This window comes from Chelonia mydas, chromosome 8, assembly GCF_015237465.2.
Source record: "Chelonia mydas isolate rCheMyd1 chromosome 8, rCheMyd1.pri.v2, whole genome shotgun sequence".
NCBI lineage: Eukaryota > Metazoa > Chordata > Testudines > Cheloniidae > Chelonia > Chelonia mydas.
In genome coordinates, this window is record NC_057854.1 from 85,361,253 (window position 1) to 85,380,547 (window position 19,295).

At 42.2% G+C, this 19,295-nt stretch overlaps 1 protein-coding gene across 3 annotated transcripts in view; it reads right to left on the reverse strand.

The window, feature by feature from the left end:
• Positions 1-18,988, reverse strand: part of CTH (cystathionine gamma-lyase) — a 40,675-nt gene extending 21,687 nt beyond the window's left edge. Inside the window, exons 1-7 of one of the 3 annotated variants that reach the window (XM_007063438.4) lie at positions 18,637-18,988; positions 14,147-14,228; positions 13,585-13,680; positions 4,867-4,976; positions 4,029-4,160; positions 1,739-1,796; positions 20-97 (exon numbers count right to left, since the gene is read on the reverse strand). In XM_007063438.4, the coding sequence (XP_007063500.1) occupies positions 20-97; positions 1,739-1,796; positions 4,029-4,160; positions 4,867-4,976; positions 13,585-13,680; positions 14,147-14,228; positions 18,637-18,804 (724 nt within the window). In that variant the 5' untranslated portion in view covers positions 18,805-18,988. The remainder of the gene's footprint in view (positions 1-19; positions 98-1,738; positions 1,797-4,028; positions 4,161-4,866; positions 4,977-13,584; positions 13,681-14,146; positions 14,229-18,636) is intronic. The other 2 variants (XM_043520843.1, XM_043520842.1) reach the window with 2 other exon arrangements.
• Positions 18,989-19,295: the final 307 nt, after the last annotated feature.

A 19,295-nucleotide genomic window follows, 5' to 3' on the forward strand; every position in this document is an offset into this window, starting at 1 on the left:
TCCTGTATTGGCTACTTACCATTTTGTAAGAATTTGAGCCTTTCATAGAGATCATCACCATTTAGTGAAACCAATCCCATTACAACATCACTGTGACCTGAAGATAAAAGAAGAGCATTAAGTTGTTAACTTGTTTGTATACAGGAAGCTTTCAATACATAAAGAGTTAGGGGGGTGTTTTCTTGGTGCTGCTACTACATATTTCCTTTTCTGTTTTTGCAGTTCAAGACATCGGATATTTCTCCTCACTGCTTCCGTCATCTATGCACTGACATTCAAGCCAAGATCCAGATTATCCTCCTCCAAGATCATGGTTACTGCTATGCTCTGTAGCTGCTGGCAGGGCCTGCTTGTATAGTGGAACAGTTGGTATCTTCCATCTTCTCAGAATACCTAACATTTGTGACACCCCTGCTCTCTACTTGCCAGAAAACAGGTAAAAACCACCAGCACCTAACACTTCCATCTAGCAGTTCATGTGTTGCTATGGAGCAGACACAACAGTAGATACTGCTGTTAGCCAGTTTTAGTGATAGTGGCCACTACACGTTAGTGGCTTCTGTTCACTTTAACAAAGCTTGATTTTTTTCCATAACCAGTGTTTATAGAGTGTTGTAACCAGGAGTCCAGCTGCATGACCCTATATGTATCTGAATGACAGGCTGTCGGTCTTGTAAGGAAGTACAGAGCTATTTTTCTGACTCATCCTGGAAATCAAATCATTAGCTCCATTCAGGAATATAAAGGACCCTTTGCTGTACTACTGATTGATCTCTTTAGCTCAGAGAAGCCCTTGAAATTGCCAGAATACTCTCTCTGCGGTGAGAGAAACAAACAAACAATCTCTCACCTCCAGTAACGTCCCCTGGTAGCTGAGGGGTTGTCTACCAGCTTTGTACCAGCTACTGCAGCCCCAGCCAGCAATCCATCTGAGAATCACTGACTGATGCTCTCACTTTACTGAGCTGCCTGCAGTTGCTGGCTGGGGAGTGGCCCAACCAGAGTGTGGGTAGGGGGACACTGCTGAAGGACATAGTGCGTGGGATGCATAGCTGGAGGACCTGCAGAGCAGAAGAGGGTTTGTAAATGAGAGGTGGGGATTTAGAAGGGGATATCCATGATCTAAAGGGACACACTGGCTGAGGGAGCTGTCAGAGCTAAGAGCTATCAAGGAAGACAGCAGTCAGAGTTCACACCATCTGTTGTGAAAGTGTTTTCCACCCATAGCAGCACCCAGTTTATTAAGCTTCCACTGACTATTTACCCCTACACATTTCAGGAGCTAATGCCAGTCACTTGTGGCGTTCCACTCAGCATTTCTGCACATGGACATAAGGTGCTTTTCAATCAGTTGAGGGTCATTACAACCAACGGCTCTCAGTAACACACACAAGAGAGAAAAAGGCAGAAGGTTCTGGAGGGAGAAATCCTAGTCACCTTGCTCAGGAAAGAGCTTAGGTTTGAAAGTATAGTCCTGTTTTAGGGCTTTGCTATTTTAACTAAATAAAGGCAAATCAGTTGGAGAATATCTGTTGGGTACGCGCTGTTGTCAGGAACTGGGTAGAGAAACCACCCACTTATAGGTTTCCTCATAGCAAGGATTTCTGAGAGCTCTTTAGACAGATATGGAGAACAAAGAGCATAAAGCAGCAATAGAAAATGGTATTTTATGGCAGTTATTATTGGTTTTAAACAAAACCAAGAGAGCATTTGAGCTATGTAATATTCAGACGCTTACCATTCATGTATTTGGTTGCTGAATACATACAAATATCTGCCCCAAGAGACAAAGGTCGCTAAAATAGAATAAAAATAGAAGATCTGATTTAACATTCTTTCACCATTTTCAATCACAAACTACTCTCACCTCATCCCACAGAAAGCAGAAATTTGGTGATCAAAAACAGAAGACTCAGGTAACAGACACATGGGCTGGGAGTTTCAAAAGCACTGTCTATCTCCTATTGACTTCAGTGGGAGAAGAGTTAAGGCAATGCAATGCAGAGCACTTCTCAAAATCCTACCCCTAGTTTTTAAAATTTTATTTCCATTTACAGAATGCATCTACCAGACAGCTTGTAGGAACATACAGAATAGTAACCACTTCAACATTCTTACAACGTAATCAATGTTAACTGCACATTCAAAATAACTTCCCCTGCCAATCAAAACCCTGAGCCTCTTCAAAGAAAACCCAGGTAACCAGGCCAATTTGTTCACTGCATTTTTTTTTACATTTGTGTCTGGATTTGTCTTTCACCTTAATGACACTGCCTCAGGAAAACTGAAGAGTTTAGAGCAGGAGCAACTGAAACAAAATTCTTCACATTTGCGTAAGTTTTCAAATTGCTCTTCCAAGGAAAGAGTAATTGGAAATGACAAGACAAACAGCTGCTTTCTCTAACAAATGATCTGATTTTACATCAGTCATTAAACTACAGACTGCAAATTATTACTCTTTAACCCTTATACTGTGTTTGTTTAGTGTGTTAAAAGGCCAATGTAGTTAATAGATTCAGAACAAAAGAAGGGAGAAAAGCTTGCTCTCAGACTATGTACGGAAGTTTGAATGGTCTTGCTGTCATCTCTGACTAGTGGAATAGTAATGAAAGCACTAGTGCTTTCTTCTATATGCAACATATTGAAGTAATAATAAATTCATGGGGATAGTTATCCTCTTAGCATACTGTTCCAGTAGCAAAACTTCAAGTGTTTAATATATTACCTTTTAATACCTGTCAGACAATCCTACAGAGTTAATAATTGAAACAGATTTTCTCTTGTGATCAAGTTAACAGACATACTAGCTAGACAAGTTATTGCATACATTGCTCCTTCAACACATTTCCATACCGAGTCTTGCAGAAGCAACTCGGAGCCAAATTAGAAAAAAAGATCACTAAACTTTTTTCAAACTAGGGCCCCAACTCAAAAGCACACACTTAAACCTTAAGTACTTGCTTATATTCTTTGATGAACTAGTGCTTTTAAGGAAGAATATGAGATATTACCTTGACATTGCCAAATCTTACAGCTTTGTATTTGTGCAGATCTACTTTAATCACTTACAAATCTTTTATTTTGTAGCGCCTCCTAAATTTATGAAGAAAGTAAAAAGCAAACCAAACGTGACAATTCTGGTTCCCCAAATGCAGTAAATTAATCTAATTTTCATTAAATCTGATAAGTGCATGTGTGTGGCTTTGGCATGAACTGGAAACTATACTTTGTCTGAATCTTATTCACTATACCTCAGGATTTTTTTTAACTTGAAAAATTATTTCCTGCTGCCTATGTTTCTACTGCACACATGGAAAAAATAGGGGAGCTTTCTGTGGCCAAAATAATAAGCACCAAAATTACCACAAATAATAACTAAAGACTGTGTAACTGAGAGGCTAAAGGGTTTCTTCTATATTTCTAAGATACTGTGTTCAAATACATTGAGGTTATAGTGTTAAAATATTTTGTTCACTTGTTCTCCAAATCAAATGAGATTACAGATTTACATTTTTTAAAAGAAAACAATTAAAAACACAGTGTAAGGCCCAGAAAGGTGTCCTAGATTAAAAAAAACAAACAAGACAGGAGAAGAATTCAGTCTTATAAAGAAGAGTTAACTATAAAAGCAACCAAATCAGAAAATCCATTTAAAGGTCACGTTAAGTCACAGTTAAAGAAGGTAGAAAATTAGCTTCACCACTGTGCTAGTGCCTTAGATAATTGGTTTGATTTAGTGCAATCATTAACTAATTTGCCTCTGTTTTAATAGATCTCACATCTTTATTTGGCTAGCTAGTTCTTTTTCCAATTCATTCTTTAAATGGTGTAAAGTGCTTTGGATGAGATCTGTATTAGTTAAAGAGCCAACTGTGCATCCACTTTTCAGCGTGAAAGCTTTAAAACAAAGCTGAGGCCAAGAGCACTTCCTCACTGGTCATCCCTTCTGCCATTAGAAGTCATTAAAAAAGATAAATAAATCACTGTGTACCAACATTCCCATGATTTCAGACACCCAGTCAGCTTACCTGGAAATATGCTGACATAAAAGTGTTGTCTACTACTAAAATAATGTCTTTATGTTTATGGATGACATCTGCACAGCCTTGAATATCAATTATCTTCAGGGTGGGATTTGTGGGAGTTTCAAGCCAAACAAGCTGTAATTTTTCAACAAACAGAAATCATTAGTTTTAGATACATTGTGTATTTTACAGGTACCATCACCTATAACTTTCTTTTTTTAAAAGGACACTTTTTCTTTTTCTTCTTTTGCATATATTCTGAAGAGAGCACCAGAATGACAGCCTCACATTCTTACATCTGGGCCTGATGCTATGGATCTCACACACACACACACACTCCTTTCTTAGAATTCCTTTAGCAACAGCTTTACCAATATAATAGTGAATTTTTCTTCATATTTTGAAGAAAAGCTCTTAAAAATCATTAGCTGTATTTAATATTAGTTTGCCAAATGCCATGTTCCCATCCAGCTGTGAAAAGTGTCATTACTAAAAAAAAAGAACCCATGAAAAAGCAGCCTTTAACCATTAACAGAGTCAACAGCAAAACCTTCCCTCCTCAACTCAGAAGCCCCTTTACAACATTCACCTCTGAACAAACATTTATTACTAGCCCAGTAAAAAAATATCCCTCTCTGCATGGCCCCTGAAGTGTTCTGAATTTGCCATCCAAATGCAGAGTGTTCCCAAGAAGAGACTTCAGAACTTTTAAGATCTATGTTTATGCTTTCTGCCATAAATAAAAACCTGTCCTAAGAACTGCTACATAGTTTGTAAAAGGAACAAAACAAAATCATTCAAGACACACTGCAAATGGAATTCAGGAGTATTCTTCCATTACCTTTGTATCTGGTGTGATTGCAGCCTCCAGGCATTCCAATTTGCTACAGTCAACAAAAGTAATCTTCAGACCCATTTTGGAGGCTACCTTCCTGAAATATCTGTTTGTACCTAAGACAGGAGGAACATTGTACTATGAAAGATATGCTTCTGCTTTACACTTATAAGAGGGGAGAACACTAGAGCACACTCACTTATTTTCATTTTATGGGTAAGAAAGGCTTGGGAAGAAGACAAAGGCAGGATGCTTTACGCAAAAATTAGACTAGTAATTTTGTATTTTTAAAGTATGTTTTAGTGACTGGATGGGCTATTCCCTTCCTGTATGCAATTCAAGCTGCCATTTCCCCTTTTCTCTTGACTTGCCATCAGATGATTTGTGCCAAAGCTGCGTAAAAACTTGTAGAAAAAATAGTTAACAATAATTCCAATGCCAACCAAGTAACTATATACAGAAGACCTTGATTATATGGTAACTTATCCAAAGCATGTGTTGACCCTTGACTGACACGCCATCCAGGGGGGGCAGAATTGTGGGAGACTGTGCTAGCAGAAAGGAAATCATTGGGTAAGAAATTTTCTGTTCTGCAGCCCACTGTCTCCCACAATTCTGCTATGCATGCAAAGCAGTGACCAGGACCAGAGAGGGATAAGAGAACACCCCCCCCCCCAAAGGAAACAAAAAGACCTCTCCCTTTTACAAGATTGCTCAAACAACATGTTTATTACCGGACCACCACCTTTAAGACCGTCCTGCCAAAGGAGCCCTCTGCAGAAGACAAAGTCCACTCTGTGGCATCTGACAAAGGTTTTAGTCAATGATCATATTGCTGCTTTGCAGATCTCTGTGGTGCAAGCACATGCTCTTTTGGCCCATGAGGTCACCACAGATGTTGTGGAGAGCGCCTTGATTCCTTCTGGTACAGGAACATTATGTATTGTTGAGGTATACAATGCAGCCAATCTGATCCATCTAGCAAGGGAGAGCTTGGAGACTGAGTCCTAGAGTTTGGCTGGAAGGAGACAAACAGGATGCCTGACTCCTCATGGACTCCGTATGCTTGATGTAAATCTTTTGTGCTCTTCTAACATCCAAAGTGTGCCACAGCTTCACAGTGGGGTGCTGTGGCTTTGGACAGAATGAAGGGAGGGCAATCTTCCGTGAGGCATGGAAAGGAAAGTTCACCTTTGGCAAGAAAATATCTGGAGTTTGTAGCACCACCTTGTCATCGTGAAACATGCAGTAAGGTTTCTGCATAGATAAAGCTGCCAGTTCTGAAACTCATAGGGCAGATGTGATGGCCACCAGAAAACAGGTTTTGATGGAAAGATAGTATGACGACACAGAAGTCAGGGGTTCAACAAGGATGAGTGGTTAGGGCTTTCAACACTAGTGGTGGATCCCATTTAGGGAAGGTCAGTCCGACCGCCAGTCTGACTGCTCTGAGAAGCCTGGAAACTTGAAGGTTCTCAGCCAGGGAACCTGAAGATTCTGGGAACAGTACACTACAGAGGGCTAATTCCTTATCTACCCCTTGAAGGAAGTAGAGAATAACTGCAATCCCCTGATCTTTTGGGTTTGCTCTGTGCTCAACATCAAAGGCTGAATTTAGTCCAAATTAGGCTTTTAGAATGCAAGCTCTCCTACAGGAGAGCTAAGTCTCCTATCTCTTCTGAAGATAGGCCGAGCACAGCTAACACTTCCCTTTCAGTAGCCAGGCTGCTAGATGAAGACAGTCTGGGTCCAGATGAAGGAATGGTCCTTCATAAAGGATGTTGGGCCTCACTGGTAGGTGCAATAGTGGTTCCGGCTGTAATTCTATCAGGTCAGAGAACCAGAGTCTCCTTGGTCAGTGTGGAGTTAACACTATCACTTTTTCTTCTTCTTGCCTTATCTTATGGATCACTTTCCTTGAGAGGAAAGGGTGGAAAGTGTATAGCAGGTCTTAAAGCCATCTGTGTGACAAAGCATCTATCCCCATAGCCGTGGGATCTGCTTCCCTGGTGAAGTATTTCAGCCACTTTGCATTCTTGTGATTGGCAAACAAGTCAGCTGGAGGGAGACTGAACTGCGAGAGGAGGTTTAAGATTTTCTGGCTTACGCAACATTTCAAGTTGCTAACAGTGGGCCTGCTGAGCAAGTCTACCTTTTGGTTCAGTTCCCTCTTATGTGATCTGCCTTGAAGAAAGCAGAGTTGCTTCTGCCCACTCCATTTTCTCCATCACTTCCACCTGTAAAGCACTGCATCTGGTCCCTCCTTGGTTCTTAATGTATGCATTCACGGTCATATTGTTGGACTGGACCAGGATGTAATTTCCTTCTGAGATTCCAGAGCTACCTAGAAGAGCTAATTTGACTGCCCTGAGTTCCAAGAGACTGATCTGTGTTGGTTTTTTTCCCCTAGAGCTCCAGATATCCTTTACTGTTCTGGGTTCTAGATGTGATCCCCATTCCGCTAAGCAGGTATTGGTGGTGAGGATCTGAGGGTTTGAAAAGCACATGGAATGACTCCAGCTGACATTTACCCAGACTGTCCTCCGCTTCAAGACGTCGATGACATGTACCTCAAGTTGAATGCACTCTGAGGAGTGGTCCATCCTTTCAAAAGAAAAGCCTGAAGACACTGGATATGTGATCTCACCCATTGGGGTGATCCCTATGCATGCAACCAGGAGGCCCAGTGGCTGAAGGCGCTGAGCAATAATTGGGCACCTGCACTTGACCAGTGTGGATATCAGATTCCGATGAGATACCAAATGGAAATGTTTGACACTGGTTGTGACCTGTGCCATAAGCAAATCTCAGAAGCCTGGAATGGGCACACTAGAATGCGGAGGTATGAGTCTGCCAAATCCACTGAGGTTTGGAAGTTCCCTTGAGACAGACAGACATTATCAAAGCTAGGCTCTCCATCTGAAACTTTGTTTTCTTCATCCATTTGTTGAGCCTTTTGAAGTCAAGGATGGCTCTAATTCTTCCTGTGCCCTTCTGAACAGTGACGAAAACAGAGTAAAACCCTGAAAAGCATTCGTTTGGGGAAATCCTATCACTCCCATGTTCATAGGTAGAAGATCTCATTCTGGAACAACTTGTGCTTGGCAGGATCCAAGGTGACTGGAAACTAGAGGAAGGGGTGTGGTGGAGCCCTTATCTCAGGAGAGTAACTCTGGCATGTTCTCTCTCAAATCCACTTGTTTATGGTTGAACTAATCCATTGGTCTTGAAAATAGTACATCCTGTCTCCAAAGCTCAGGTCTGGGCCAAGGTACATTTGCTCATTGTGATACCGAAGATGGAGGTTTTCCCCTCACTCCTCAGTTCCAAGGTTTTTCCTTACATATCTGTTGTCTTTTCTCTGGAACCTCCATAAAGAAAATGGATGAAAGGAGTGTGTCTGTCTCCATGTGAGTTTGTAGTCCCTTCTTAAGAGCATTAAGTGGAGAAGGAAGGGATTGGTTGATTTTACCTGCATTTTCAGCCACTATCTTATCCAACTTTTCTCCAATGAAAAGCGATCCTGTGAATTTAGAGAAGCAAAGGGCTTGTTTGAAGAGAGTAATTACTTTATAGGGATAAAGCCATGCCTCCTGGCCACAGAGCTAGATGCCATGGCACAAAACTGCATAGCATCAATTGACACAAATGCTGTTGCTGTGGCGATTTTCATAAGTATAGAATTAAAGTTGGTTTGGTTTCTGCCCTTAAGAGCTTTACATTATTCCAGCCACGACACTGTGGCTCGAGCAAAGCAAGTGGCTGCCAGAGATGCTCCAAGGGTGTCTGAGGAAGCACTGAAGTCCCTTCTGAGGGTGGCTTCCACCTTCCTATCCACTGGATCTTTGGGAAAGAAGTCTTCTTTGGTTGGAATAACCATATCCCTTGCTAGAGATGTTACTGCAGCATTGACTTCAGGCATGTCAGTGATGGCATTTTTTGACTCCTGGAGCTTGTAGAATCTGAGCGTGTACTTGTTTAAATGATTACCCTTTTCAGGAGCTTCCCACTCCTTCCTCATTATTTCCTCAAGGATACATACAGAAGAATAGAGAGGATTTAGCAGGCAGTATTTGCTCTGAAGCTTTGTCCTCATGGGTCTGCTTAGGTTTGATCTGTATACTGGAGACAACTTTTTCCACGTCTTCAAAACTTCCCGGGGACAGGGGGGACGGACCACACACAAAAGAACCCATACTTCTGTTGCATTTTATCAGTGTCTTGCTCAGAAACAAAGTCTGATAGTTCTCTTTCCTTGGTAGAGAAGGAGGACAAAATACTTCTGGGGCTCTCTTATCCTTTTTGTTCTTTACTTTTTCAAGAGATGGGAGGGGAGAAGAGCAGTGGGGCACGTGCTTTTCAGGCTTGACCAGCCAGCTATGCCCTGGACAGAGTCTTTTGCGGCTAGCCTTGCATAGGCCCTTGACAGTGCTGGAAACTTCTCTCTTGGGAGTCCTCCCCCACAGGCTCCCACTCCCCCACATTGGGGGATGGGGACTCATTGCCAGAGTGTCCTGACTCAAGCTGAAAGGGAAGGGGGATGAATTGTGAGCCCAGATTCTTTCCCCAGAGTATTCTGGACCCATTTCAGGACTGAGGTGGGGGGGTGGGGTGGGCAACGGTAGCCCTGCTACAGACTTATCCTCATGATTTTGAATTGCCCCAGGATTTACCCCACTGGGCTGGCTGAATGAAGTCCTCCTGGTCCTTAGAGCCTCTCCCAGTTCTGCTCTAGGTCGCCTCATAAGGCTTTTCTGTGGTACAGTCACAGTTTCCTGGGGAGATCAGGTCCCAACATGTCTGGCTGGCTAAATGCTCCCTGCCCTCAGCTGGCTGACCCTTGCACTGATAGATTAGGCAGCGCATAATTCACCCTCCATGGAGCCTGCTAAAGTTGCCTCCCAGATGGAGCAACATCTGGACTTAGCTCTGTATTTGCATGGCTGTTCTGCCATCTCTGAAAGGGGGCAGAAGAGCTCAGCAGGGAGACACTGAAGCTGAGACTCTGTGCAGCTTTGCTGCTGCACTGCTGAATACCTGGTCCAAGAGAAGGAGAAGAAAAACAAAGAAGGCTGTTCACTGCTACCTGAAAATGAAGAAAATAAAAAGGCAGAGGGAAAGGTCAGGAGAAAAGAGAACCACAACAACTGACTGCTACCAGGGAAGCAGAAAATCTGGTGGCAGCCAGAGAAAGGGGGTGGGGAAGTGCTGCAGCTTTGAACTGTCTCTGGAACTGCACACAGGAGGTGACTAGCTCATACATAGCAAAATTATGGGAGATGCTGGGCTGCAGAGTGTTGTATTTTCAAACAGTGCTGTAGATGTAATGGGAGACCATTGGGGCTATTGTTTCATATAAATTTCTTAAGTACTTTTTATTTTGTAATATTACATTAGTCTTTCCTAAAGGAAGATGAAAGTCAGGATTGAAAGTAAATCTTTTTACTGGTCCCAACGTGCACACCAATAGTGGTTTCCAACTTGAGACCTGAAAAGAGGAGGGAGAAAAAAAACAAAAACAAAAACAAAAACAGAAGGCTAGAATACCACTCTCTCCCCCCACATACACAACACACTCCCTGTCACACTCCACCCCACCCCCATTTGAAAAGCAGGTTGCAGCCACTTGCATCCTGGGATAGCTTCCACAATGCACTGCTCTCTGTGGCCGTTGCAAGAGCAGCTAATGTGGCCACGCCAGTGTGGACAGATTGCAGCACTTTCCCTACTGCGCTCTACGAAGGCTGGTTTAACTCAAAGCACTCTACATCTGCAAGTGTACCCATGCCCTGAGTTTGCCTGTTTCCTCCCTTCCCTACAGCCCCTGGCAGTTCTACTCTCCACATCATCTTTCCATACCCCCACCTGTCCTAATTCTCCTCACAGTCATGTGTTTCTACCATGCAGCCTCAGAGTGGCCACCCGTTTCAGAGTCTATTTAGTAGGCTTAACTAAGAATTTAGGCAGGAAAGGAAGAAGCAGGAAGAGAGATTACAATTATTATATTTCTTGTCTATTCCATTAGTCGGTGGTGACAAAAGCAAGGAGACGGATATTCCCCTAAGCTTCTTCCTTTGGCATGTTTCAGTTAAGCTCTTCTATAATTCTTTCACAGGAAATGTTGAGAGAGAACAGAAAACAAAAGTAATTATGTGATTCTTACAACATGCATCTGAAAACACCAAGCCATGATAATCTACTGTCTGAATTAAAAATAAATGCATGGATAACAGTATGGATCTCATTCCCTTGAAGCACTAACTTATTTAGCCACCAACAGCATGAAAGAGGCACAGTCAGTTTGAAATCTAGTTTTTGTTTTGTTTTTCTTTAAATCACGTAAAAGGACATTACAGATACTGCACCTGGCCCTGAATCCACAGTGGGGACAATTTTTGATTATATTTATCTGTTTTTCAAAAAACATTTTTCTCTTCCCATTGCTGTGCAAAAGGCCCATACAGAGTGCAGTCCAATGCACAGAGAAACAAACTGAAAACATCAGAAAAGTAATTTCTCTTTCTTGAGGGAATCTTAGGCATCCCTTGTAATAACAGTGGGGTTAAAAAAAAAAAAAATCTGACAAATGCCATTTTTACATTGATGCCTCTCTTTAAGAAAGCTGCATCAGTACAAAAAGGTTTATGGCCCGATACTCAAAGCCGCTGCATGCAAACAAATTCCACTAAAGTGCATTGCAGCTGAGCACCTCCCAAAAAAAGGCCTAGATTTTCTTCTAGAGTAACCCCACCAAATTTTTATTCTAGTCTACTATTCTACCTTAATTAGGGTTCATTTGCCAGTGTATGAGCTCATTAACTCGGAGGTTTAGCCACAAAGCCTACAGCGATGACCAAGTGCTATTGGCATATCCAGTGTAATTTTTTATTTAATTTTTTTTAAACACTGGAAATAACCAATTTAAAGAGAGATGTCAATCTCACCAAGGCAATTTTGATGTCCATGTAGAGAATGGGTTTTCTGAGTCAACTTGGGATCACATAAGCATCTGACATTTAACTCTCGGATTCCTTTTGGCTCCATACACGTAAACAGACTCTCTTTAGATCTTATTTCTGGGTTGGGAATGTGAGGATCATACCCTTGTCATGCTATCGTTATATTTTTCAGGTGGAGATCAAGGCTCATTTTTGTTCTCATCAGGGTAGAAGACTTTTTTCCATTTATTCTGTCTGGGAAAGTAATGGACCAGACTGGATTGTATACTTCTGTGGAGAAATACTCTACAGCCAGCAGCCTACTTTACTGATGGCTGGTTAGGACATTATGATGATTTATCATCTTCTGACACACTGGTTCCTTAGTAACCCCCCCCTTTTTTAAGCTATTCCCACAGGTCATCCTGGTATATGGATGACCTGTTTGTAACAGCAGCCAATAGAGGCTAGATGGCAGGGGTCAGTATCCCCAGTCTCCAGTGGTCACTGTTGAAAGGCTAGAGCCTGAAAGATGGTAGTGTGGAGCATTTAAGTCTCGGGCAATGCTGGTTTTGGTAGTGGAGAAGTAAATGCCACCACTTCCTCTGTAAATTTAAGTCAGCAACACTGTTTCATGTACTCGCCAGCCAGGTAAATCTAAGTGGCTTGGAAAATAAGTCAACATTTTTTTTTTTACTACGAGAAACTGCTTTGTGGATAATGGAGGGCAAGGTGCTGAATTCCTTCAAACATACTGTCCAGCTCTTGCTCAAGAAAACATCTTAACAAATATTGCCGGTGATTGGCCTTTCCCTAACCTTTCCTTTGCTGAAGAGGTAGCTAATCAACTCTGGTGGCATCTGGACACCTCTGCTTTTTTTCAATTTAGTTCAAGACCTGTATATGATATGGAGGCTATATTAGCTAGATTGATTATCTCCTTGCAGTGATGAACAACCAAAGGTCAGCTGTTGACCATGCTGATTATTCTAGCTCTCTCTGCAGACCATGAAACAGGAATCTTGAGGTAGTATTTACTTTCTCAAAGACTCTGGCAGAAGTGGACAAGGTCACACTTCCATTAATATATTCTTTCCTCTGAAAGTTCCCAGAGTAATATGAACAATTCTCTACCATTTGGAGGCTCAATAAGGATATGTCACCCCTCCCCCATGTAAGGCTCCATAAGGATGCATCACCACTCCTGTTCACATTTGTGAGGCCTCTAGAGAAGATCACAAGAGAACATGGGCAGCAATGTTATCAATATATGGAGAACTCACAGCTCAAACAGACTCAGACAAGGCTTCCACAGTCCCTGGTAAAGATAATAGTTTGGAATGAGAGTTGTCTGAAACTCAATCCAGACAGGATTGAGGTGATGCTGGTGAGCAGAACAGGTAATCTAGAGGAAATGACAGAGATGATGGTTTTTTGTTTTGTTTTTTGGAACACTGGCAATCTGGGGCCATTTTGGATCTTTAGCAGCTACTGGATTCCTAAGTAGAATCAACATTTATCTGTGCACAGCTAAATGGGTTGGGACTTTTCCTCTCAGAAGCAGACATCACCAGTTAGCCACACCTTTTGAGTTCTCCAGCTTAAACGAGTGCAACCATTCTACAAACATTCACATCTCTACCTTTGGCCAATGAAGTCACAAAGCAATGATCTGTTATTACAGAAGACTTTTCATTGCATGAAGTATTCTTTCCAATTATTTAATATATTTAAGAGGTGTACAGCTAACACAGTTAAGACCTAACATATATTGGTGCTTACTTACCTCCATAAACATCATCCATACAGATAACAGTGTCTCCCACCTTTAACAAATGTGCAATATTCACAGTAGCCGCTAAGCCTGAAGCATAAGCTAAACCTAGAACAGAAAAAAGAATCACTGTGGCAGAGAACAAAGACACATTTATATTTTATAGAGAGATGTCTTTACATCATGTTATGAACATAATTTCTGTCACCCCCATTTTCCTGTTTAGTGTCAATGTTTTATAAAGGGCCAGATTCTGCCACTCTTACTTAAACTGAATAGTATGTTACTGCATGAGTGCCGTTCAGTGGACCTAGAGTGGAGTTGATATTTTTGTACTAACCATTGTTAGCATTTTTGATTAAAGAATATTAATTCAGGTATATTCTAAGAAAAAAGATCAGACCAGTGAAGAAGCTGACACTTGAAGTAAATGCTGACAGCAAAAGCTGAGTTAAATGATTTACTGTTAGTGGTCAAACTCCAGTGCTCCAACCCTCTTAGGATACTTTTACTGTAGTCCACTCTGAAGATACACATGCTGACATATTTCTTAACGAAAATGCTGAGAGCTTACAGTACTTGGCTCCATCCAGTGCTGCTACAGCCTTTTCCAGGCAATTCCGAGTAGGATTTCCACTACGGCTATATTCGAAACCCTGTGATGAAAATAAGATACAAAAACAACAGTAAGTGTTGGGGATTTTGGAGGAGGTACTGTACAATAATATAGTTAGTTAAACTTGTACTGACAATCACCTGTCTTAAAATTTGGTAAAATCCTAGACCATCCAAGAGATCCATATTCCTAACACTAAGTTATGCATCCAAAAAATAGCCACCTGCTATCACAAGTTGTTGTAGACCCCCCCCACCCCACACACAGGGATCCAATACCTGTTGCTTGTCAGAACAGAAGACAACCTATTTGCAGTCAAACTAAGCACTCTCATACGCTCTAGTAAGTCATTTCTCTGAGACATAACCTAATTTCGCTGGTAAGGTTTTAATATGTCCTGTAATATTTTGTTGATAATTAGCCTCACATTGAAAGACTACTTTTACTAAAAGGGGCTTCTGTAGTTCAATTCCAAGCATTAACATTTATCCCTCCATTTTGGGAACTGAAGCTAGAGCTTCAGCTGTGTAAATTTGTACAGCTCCACAGATTTCATGTAGCTATGCTAATTTACATCAACTAAGAATCTAGCCTGTACGTCTAAGTCACATGCAACTTTTAAAACTTAAGGGTTAGTATGGGAAATCTGGATGCAGTGTGTGCTCGTTAAAGTACAGGCTGTATTATAATGAAGATAAAATTTTACAATAAATTAATTTGCTACCATTTTAAAAATAACTCCTTTTTGGCACCAGCTTATTTTAATCATCTTATTCTAGCAATAATTTTATGAGACTCCCTCATGGACATTCAAATAGGACATAATAATCTCTCTGGTACTTTGCAAAGTGTCCAAGCACTTTAACTCCAGTTGACCTCAATGGGAGGCAATCAGTATTTCAGGCCCAGGCTCAAATATTGCGTAATTGGGGCTTGATCCTGCATCCATTGAAGTTAACAGTAGAGCTCCTACTGGCTTCAAATGGTGAAAGACCAGGTCCTGAATCCTGTTCCACAATTCTGGAATGCAGTGCTGTCCCAAGTCTCGAGCAATGCATGAGAGTCACACAGGGATGCCAAAATGTATAATTGGTAGTTACATAAGCTGCCTCAGAACAAATGTTTACCTATCTGCAATAATAAACTGAACTGAATCCAAAACCTCCAGGGCTAATCAAAGGGAAAGATGAGCTTCCCTTTTAACACACACAACACTCTGCCAGTTGCAAGGCAGGTGCTGCAGAAAGCTTGTCGTAGATATTGAAAGCCACCAAGTCAGTCTGAAACATTATGATCCTCAAAAGGACAAGTATTTTCTTGGCACAAGTCATCCTAAATTCCAACTGGCATGTTGGGAAGACCTTCACTGGTGCAATAAGCCCAACAGCCCTGAAAGGGGCATTGGAGCTCTGTCTAAAGAAACTCAACAGGGGAAAGGAAAAAAAAAAAAAAGAAGAAGTGGGGGTAGGGGAGAGTCTGGTTAAGTATTCTGATGTCTTTCTAGTTTCAGAATCCCTGTATAAAGAGATTCTTCATCCTGTTCTGGATTCGGATACAAGCTCACACAAGGTAAGGAAGTTATCTTTGAACTTGCAGTAAGAATGTGGCTCAGAAAGTTGGATAAAAAGCATATTCCATTAGCTCTCCTGTATTTCTCTTCTCCAATTGACTGTAAACAGCTTGTGATTATTTGCTATTTTAACTCAAATTTGGCAAATAATTATTGGTCTGTTACTCATTCACAAGTATTTGATATTTAAATTTAAATTCTGTCAGGAGGACAGTGAGAGAACAGGATGATCACATGGTACGTTTCCATTCCTTAGTTAAATAAGGGTAATGCTTAGAATCAGGGTTTTAGTGGGGAGCGGCGGGGAAGATATCACATTTATGAATTCAAAAGTTTATTTTTCACAATTATTGCCCAAAGTCTGCTTAAAATTCTTAGAGAATACTGGCAGAAATTTTTGTGGAAACTATTTTATTTATGGAAAGCGAGCAGCAAATGTTTGCTAACATTGTTGGAAGACAGGATACTGGGCTAGATGGACCTGTGGTCTGACCCAGTAGGGCCATTCTTATATTCTAATTGAAACAAATTAATTTAACAATACGGAGGAGGTTTTTCTGTGGTTGTTGTTTATTACAGTATGGACCCAGATTACATTCTGCTATCAAATTTCAGCTGAAGTAGTATTCTGCTTGCCCATAGACCACGTGATAAATGACAGAACATTCATCTGGCTATCAGTTTCCTGATGTCAAAAGCACTTTGGGGAATCTACACCAACATATCTACAGAGAGTCAAAGGCACAAAGAGGAGGAGTTAGGTACTCCCACTGACTTTTAGTTTGTCTTTGAAAATTTCCCTCAGAGGCTGTATGTTTTTTCAGATCGTGGGGAAACCTCTACGTGGAGGGAAAAGATTGATGTTGCTGGCTTCATTTGTTTACTTAAGTTAGTACTAGGGAGGGATAGTAATATTTGGACCTGCACACATGGGTCATTTTTTTAAAATGACTATTGATTTAGGGTGCTTAATTTGAGACATCTTAGAGGGCTCTGATTTTCAGGGGGCAGGTACTCAGCACTTGTTTAAAGTCAGGCCCCTTCAATGTGTCTCAAGCTGGGCATCCAAAACATCACTAATCAGGTAAAAATCTTGGCTCCTAATCAATGGCATTTCAGTCTCTGAACTCTGCCAGCAGGAATTGTTTCCTTTCAGCCTATAGTACAACCCCTTCTCTAGCATAATTTGTAGTTTATGGAGTATTCCATTGCTTTTTGCTCTGCTCTGCAGTACGACCACTTTTTAGTAGTATTACAGTTAAGAGAAACTGTAAGGACCATAGAGACTAACAAATTTATTTGAGCATAAGCTTTCGTGAGCTACAGCTCACTTCATCGGATGCATCCGATGAAGTGAGCTGTAGTTCACGAAAGCTTATGCTCAAATAAATTGGTTAGTCTCTAAGGTGCCACAAGTACTCCTTTTCTTTTTGCAAATACAGACTAACACGGCTGCTACTCTGAAACCTGTAAGGACCATATATCCATGCCTACAAACTATCAAGGAACTTTTTCTATTACTCTTCTCCCATACTAATACTACCGGGAAATCAGACTGAAGGCAGAAATACAGTCTAATGACCTGATTCTGATCCACATTCAGCTAATTGTGGGAGAAATTAAGGCTCCAAGCTGACTAGTCTCAGAGGAAAACAAGTTTGCCTTCTCTTGACTCATGCTACAATTCTGCGCTAACGAAGCAGAAACAAGGGAGGGAATTATGTTTTTCTTCCAGCCTGTTTTGCATTTTTACTTAGGGCTTCTCTACACAGGGAGAAAGTCCAAAGTAGCCGTTGAGCACCAGCTATTCTGCATAACCCCGCCCCCCCATGTGGATACCCTTACTGAGCACTGAAAATGCCCCTGTGCCTATTAACATACTTCCAATCTGAATTAAGTTAAGCTAAACTACCTAAGGGTACACTTAATGCACAGTAAGGGTGTCCACACAGAGAGATAGGGTAAGAATGTAAAGTACACTACCTACTCTACACTAACTTACTGCACACTACCTCCCTCGGGCAGCCAAGCCCCTTCTTTCATCATTCTGACATTGCTAGACTTTCATGCATTAAATGGTTAAAGAGTCAAAAACTTTATTAAGCATTATAAATGTTGATTTTTAAATGCATAACATGTCTCTGCACTGAGTATTTAATGGTGGATATGCTGCTTTGGACAGGTGCTATTTGGGCAGCTGCCAGCTGGTTTATGAAACTTCCAAGCTGTGTTTTATATAATGTGCAGTGGCAAAGGATTTCTGTTCTATGGTATCCCCTGGAATCTCTAGAGTTAAAAATGAGTCTGCATTTCCACTCTCGACCTTTTTGTGATAGAAAGGAGGATTATTTACACCAATCATAGAGAATTTTTGTTTTTGGCTGAAACTTGGCATACTGGAAAGCGCCTTCTCCAGGGAAAATAAGTTTGTTTTGCAATTTTGCAAAATAGAAAATTGTTGGGACTTCTTAAAAAACTCTTCAGCTGTAAATAGTTTGCCGCTTTACATCCTTTTTGTGCCCCGAAACTGGATTTAAAAAAAAACACACCACTATTTCCAGTCTGAATGGACAGGAAACAAATTGGTTTCCCTTACAAATGTGCGTGTGTTTACATGCGCATAATTTGTGTAAGGGTCAGAGCTGGACCTACAGGGACGCACGTTTCTGCTTTAGAAGGGAGTAAACCTTCTACCCCACCTCATTTCCGTACAGGTGAAGAGAGCCTTTGAAACCCTCTGTTCCATTCCTCTCATCTAAAACAAAGCATCCGTGACCCGCTCGCTCCTGCCCGCCGCGCTTTCTCTCGCTGACTCCCCACGTTTCCCTTCGCTCCGCATCACCCCTTCCACTCCTCCCTCGCAGGAGTCCCCACTCACGCAGTGCTGGCCGGGCGCCTGCTGCTTGAAGGTGGTGGAGAGAGAAATGGGGGGCACCACGGCCATGGAGGTCCATTGCTCCGGCTCCTGCCCAACGTGGATGGCCTGAGTGGCGAAGTGCTCGAAGGGCGGCAGGAAGCCCTGGGACCCGTCCTCAGCCTTCTCCATGGGGAGCTGTGGCGGCAGGAGGACCGAGGAAAGCGGCTGGTGTTGGCGGCTGCAGGGATAGGAAGCAGGGCTGGCTCAGGCGGTAGGTGCAGCCGCCCGCTGTAATACACCGTGCCAGCAGCCGCGAGTGCCTTGCAAGCCAGCAGCTCCGCCTTGCATTGCACAAAGCGGCTGGGGGCGGAGACCAGGCCGGGCGTCGCCGCCTGAGCCTGTCCCTCATTGGCGCAGGATGGAGGGCGTTGTGGCGTACCCCCGCTGGGTGCTGACCTTGGGAGGCCCTGGCGCCTGGGGAGCCGGGCGGAGACCGGCGGGAGCTGACGTGCCTCTAGGGCTGCCCAAGGAAGCACTGCTGCTCCACTGGCATTCGCGGCCCATGAACAGGCGTTTGCATGCATAAAACGAGAACTTGCCAGGGAGACAGCAGTGTAGGCCCAGGCCACAGACACTCCCTGGGGGATAACACAGTAATGGTCGCTTTCGGATCCATTGCA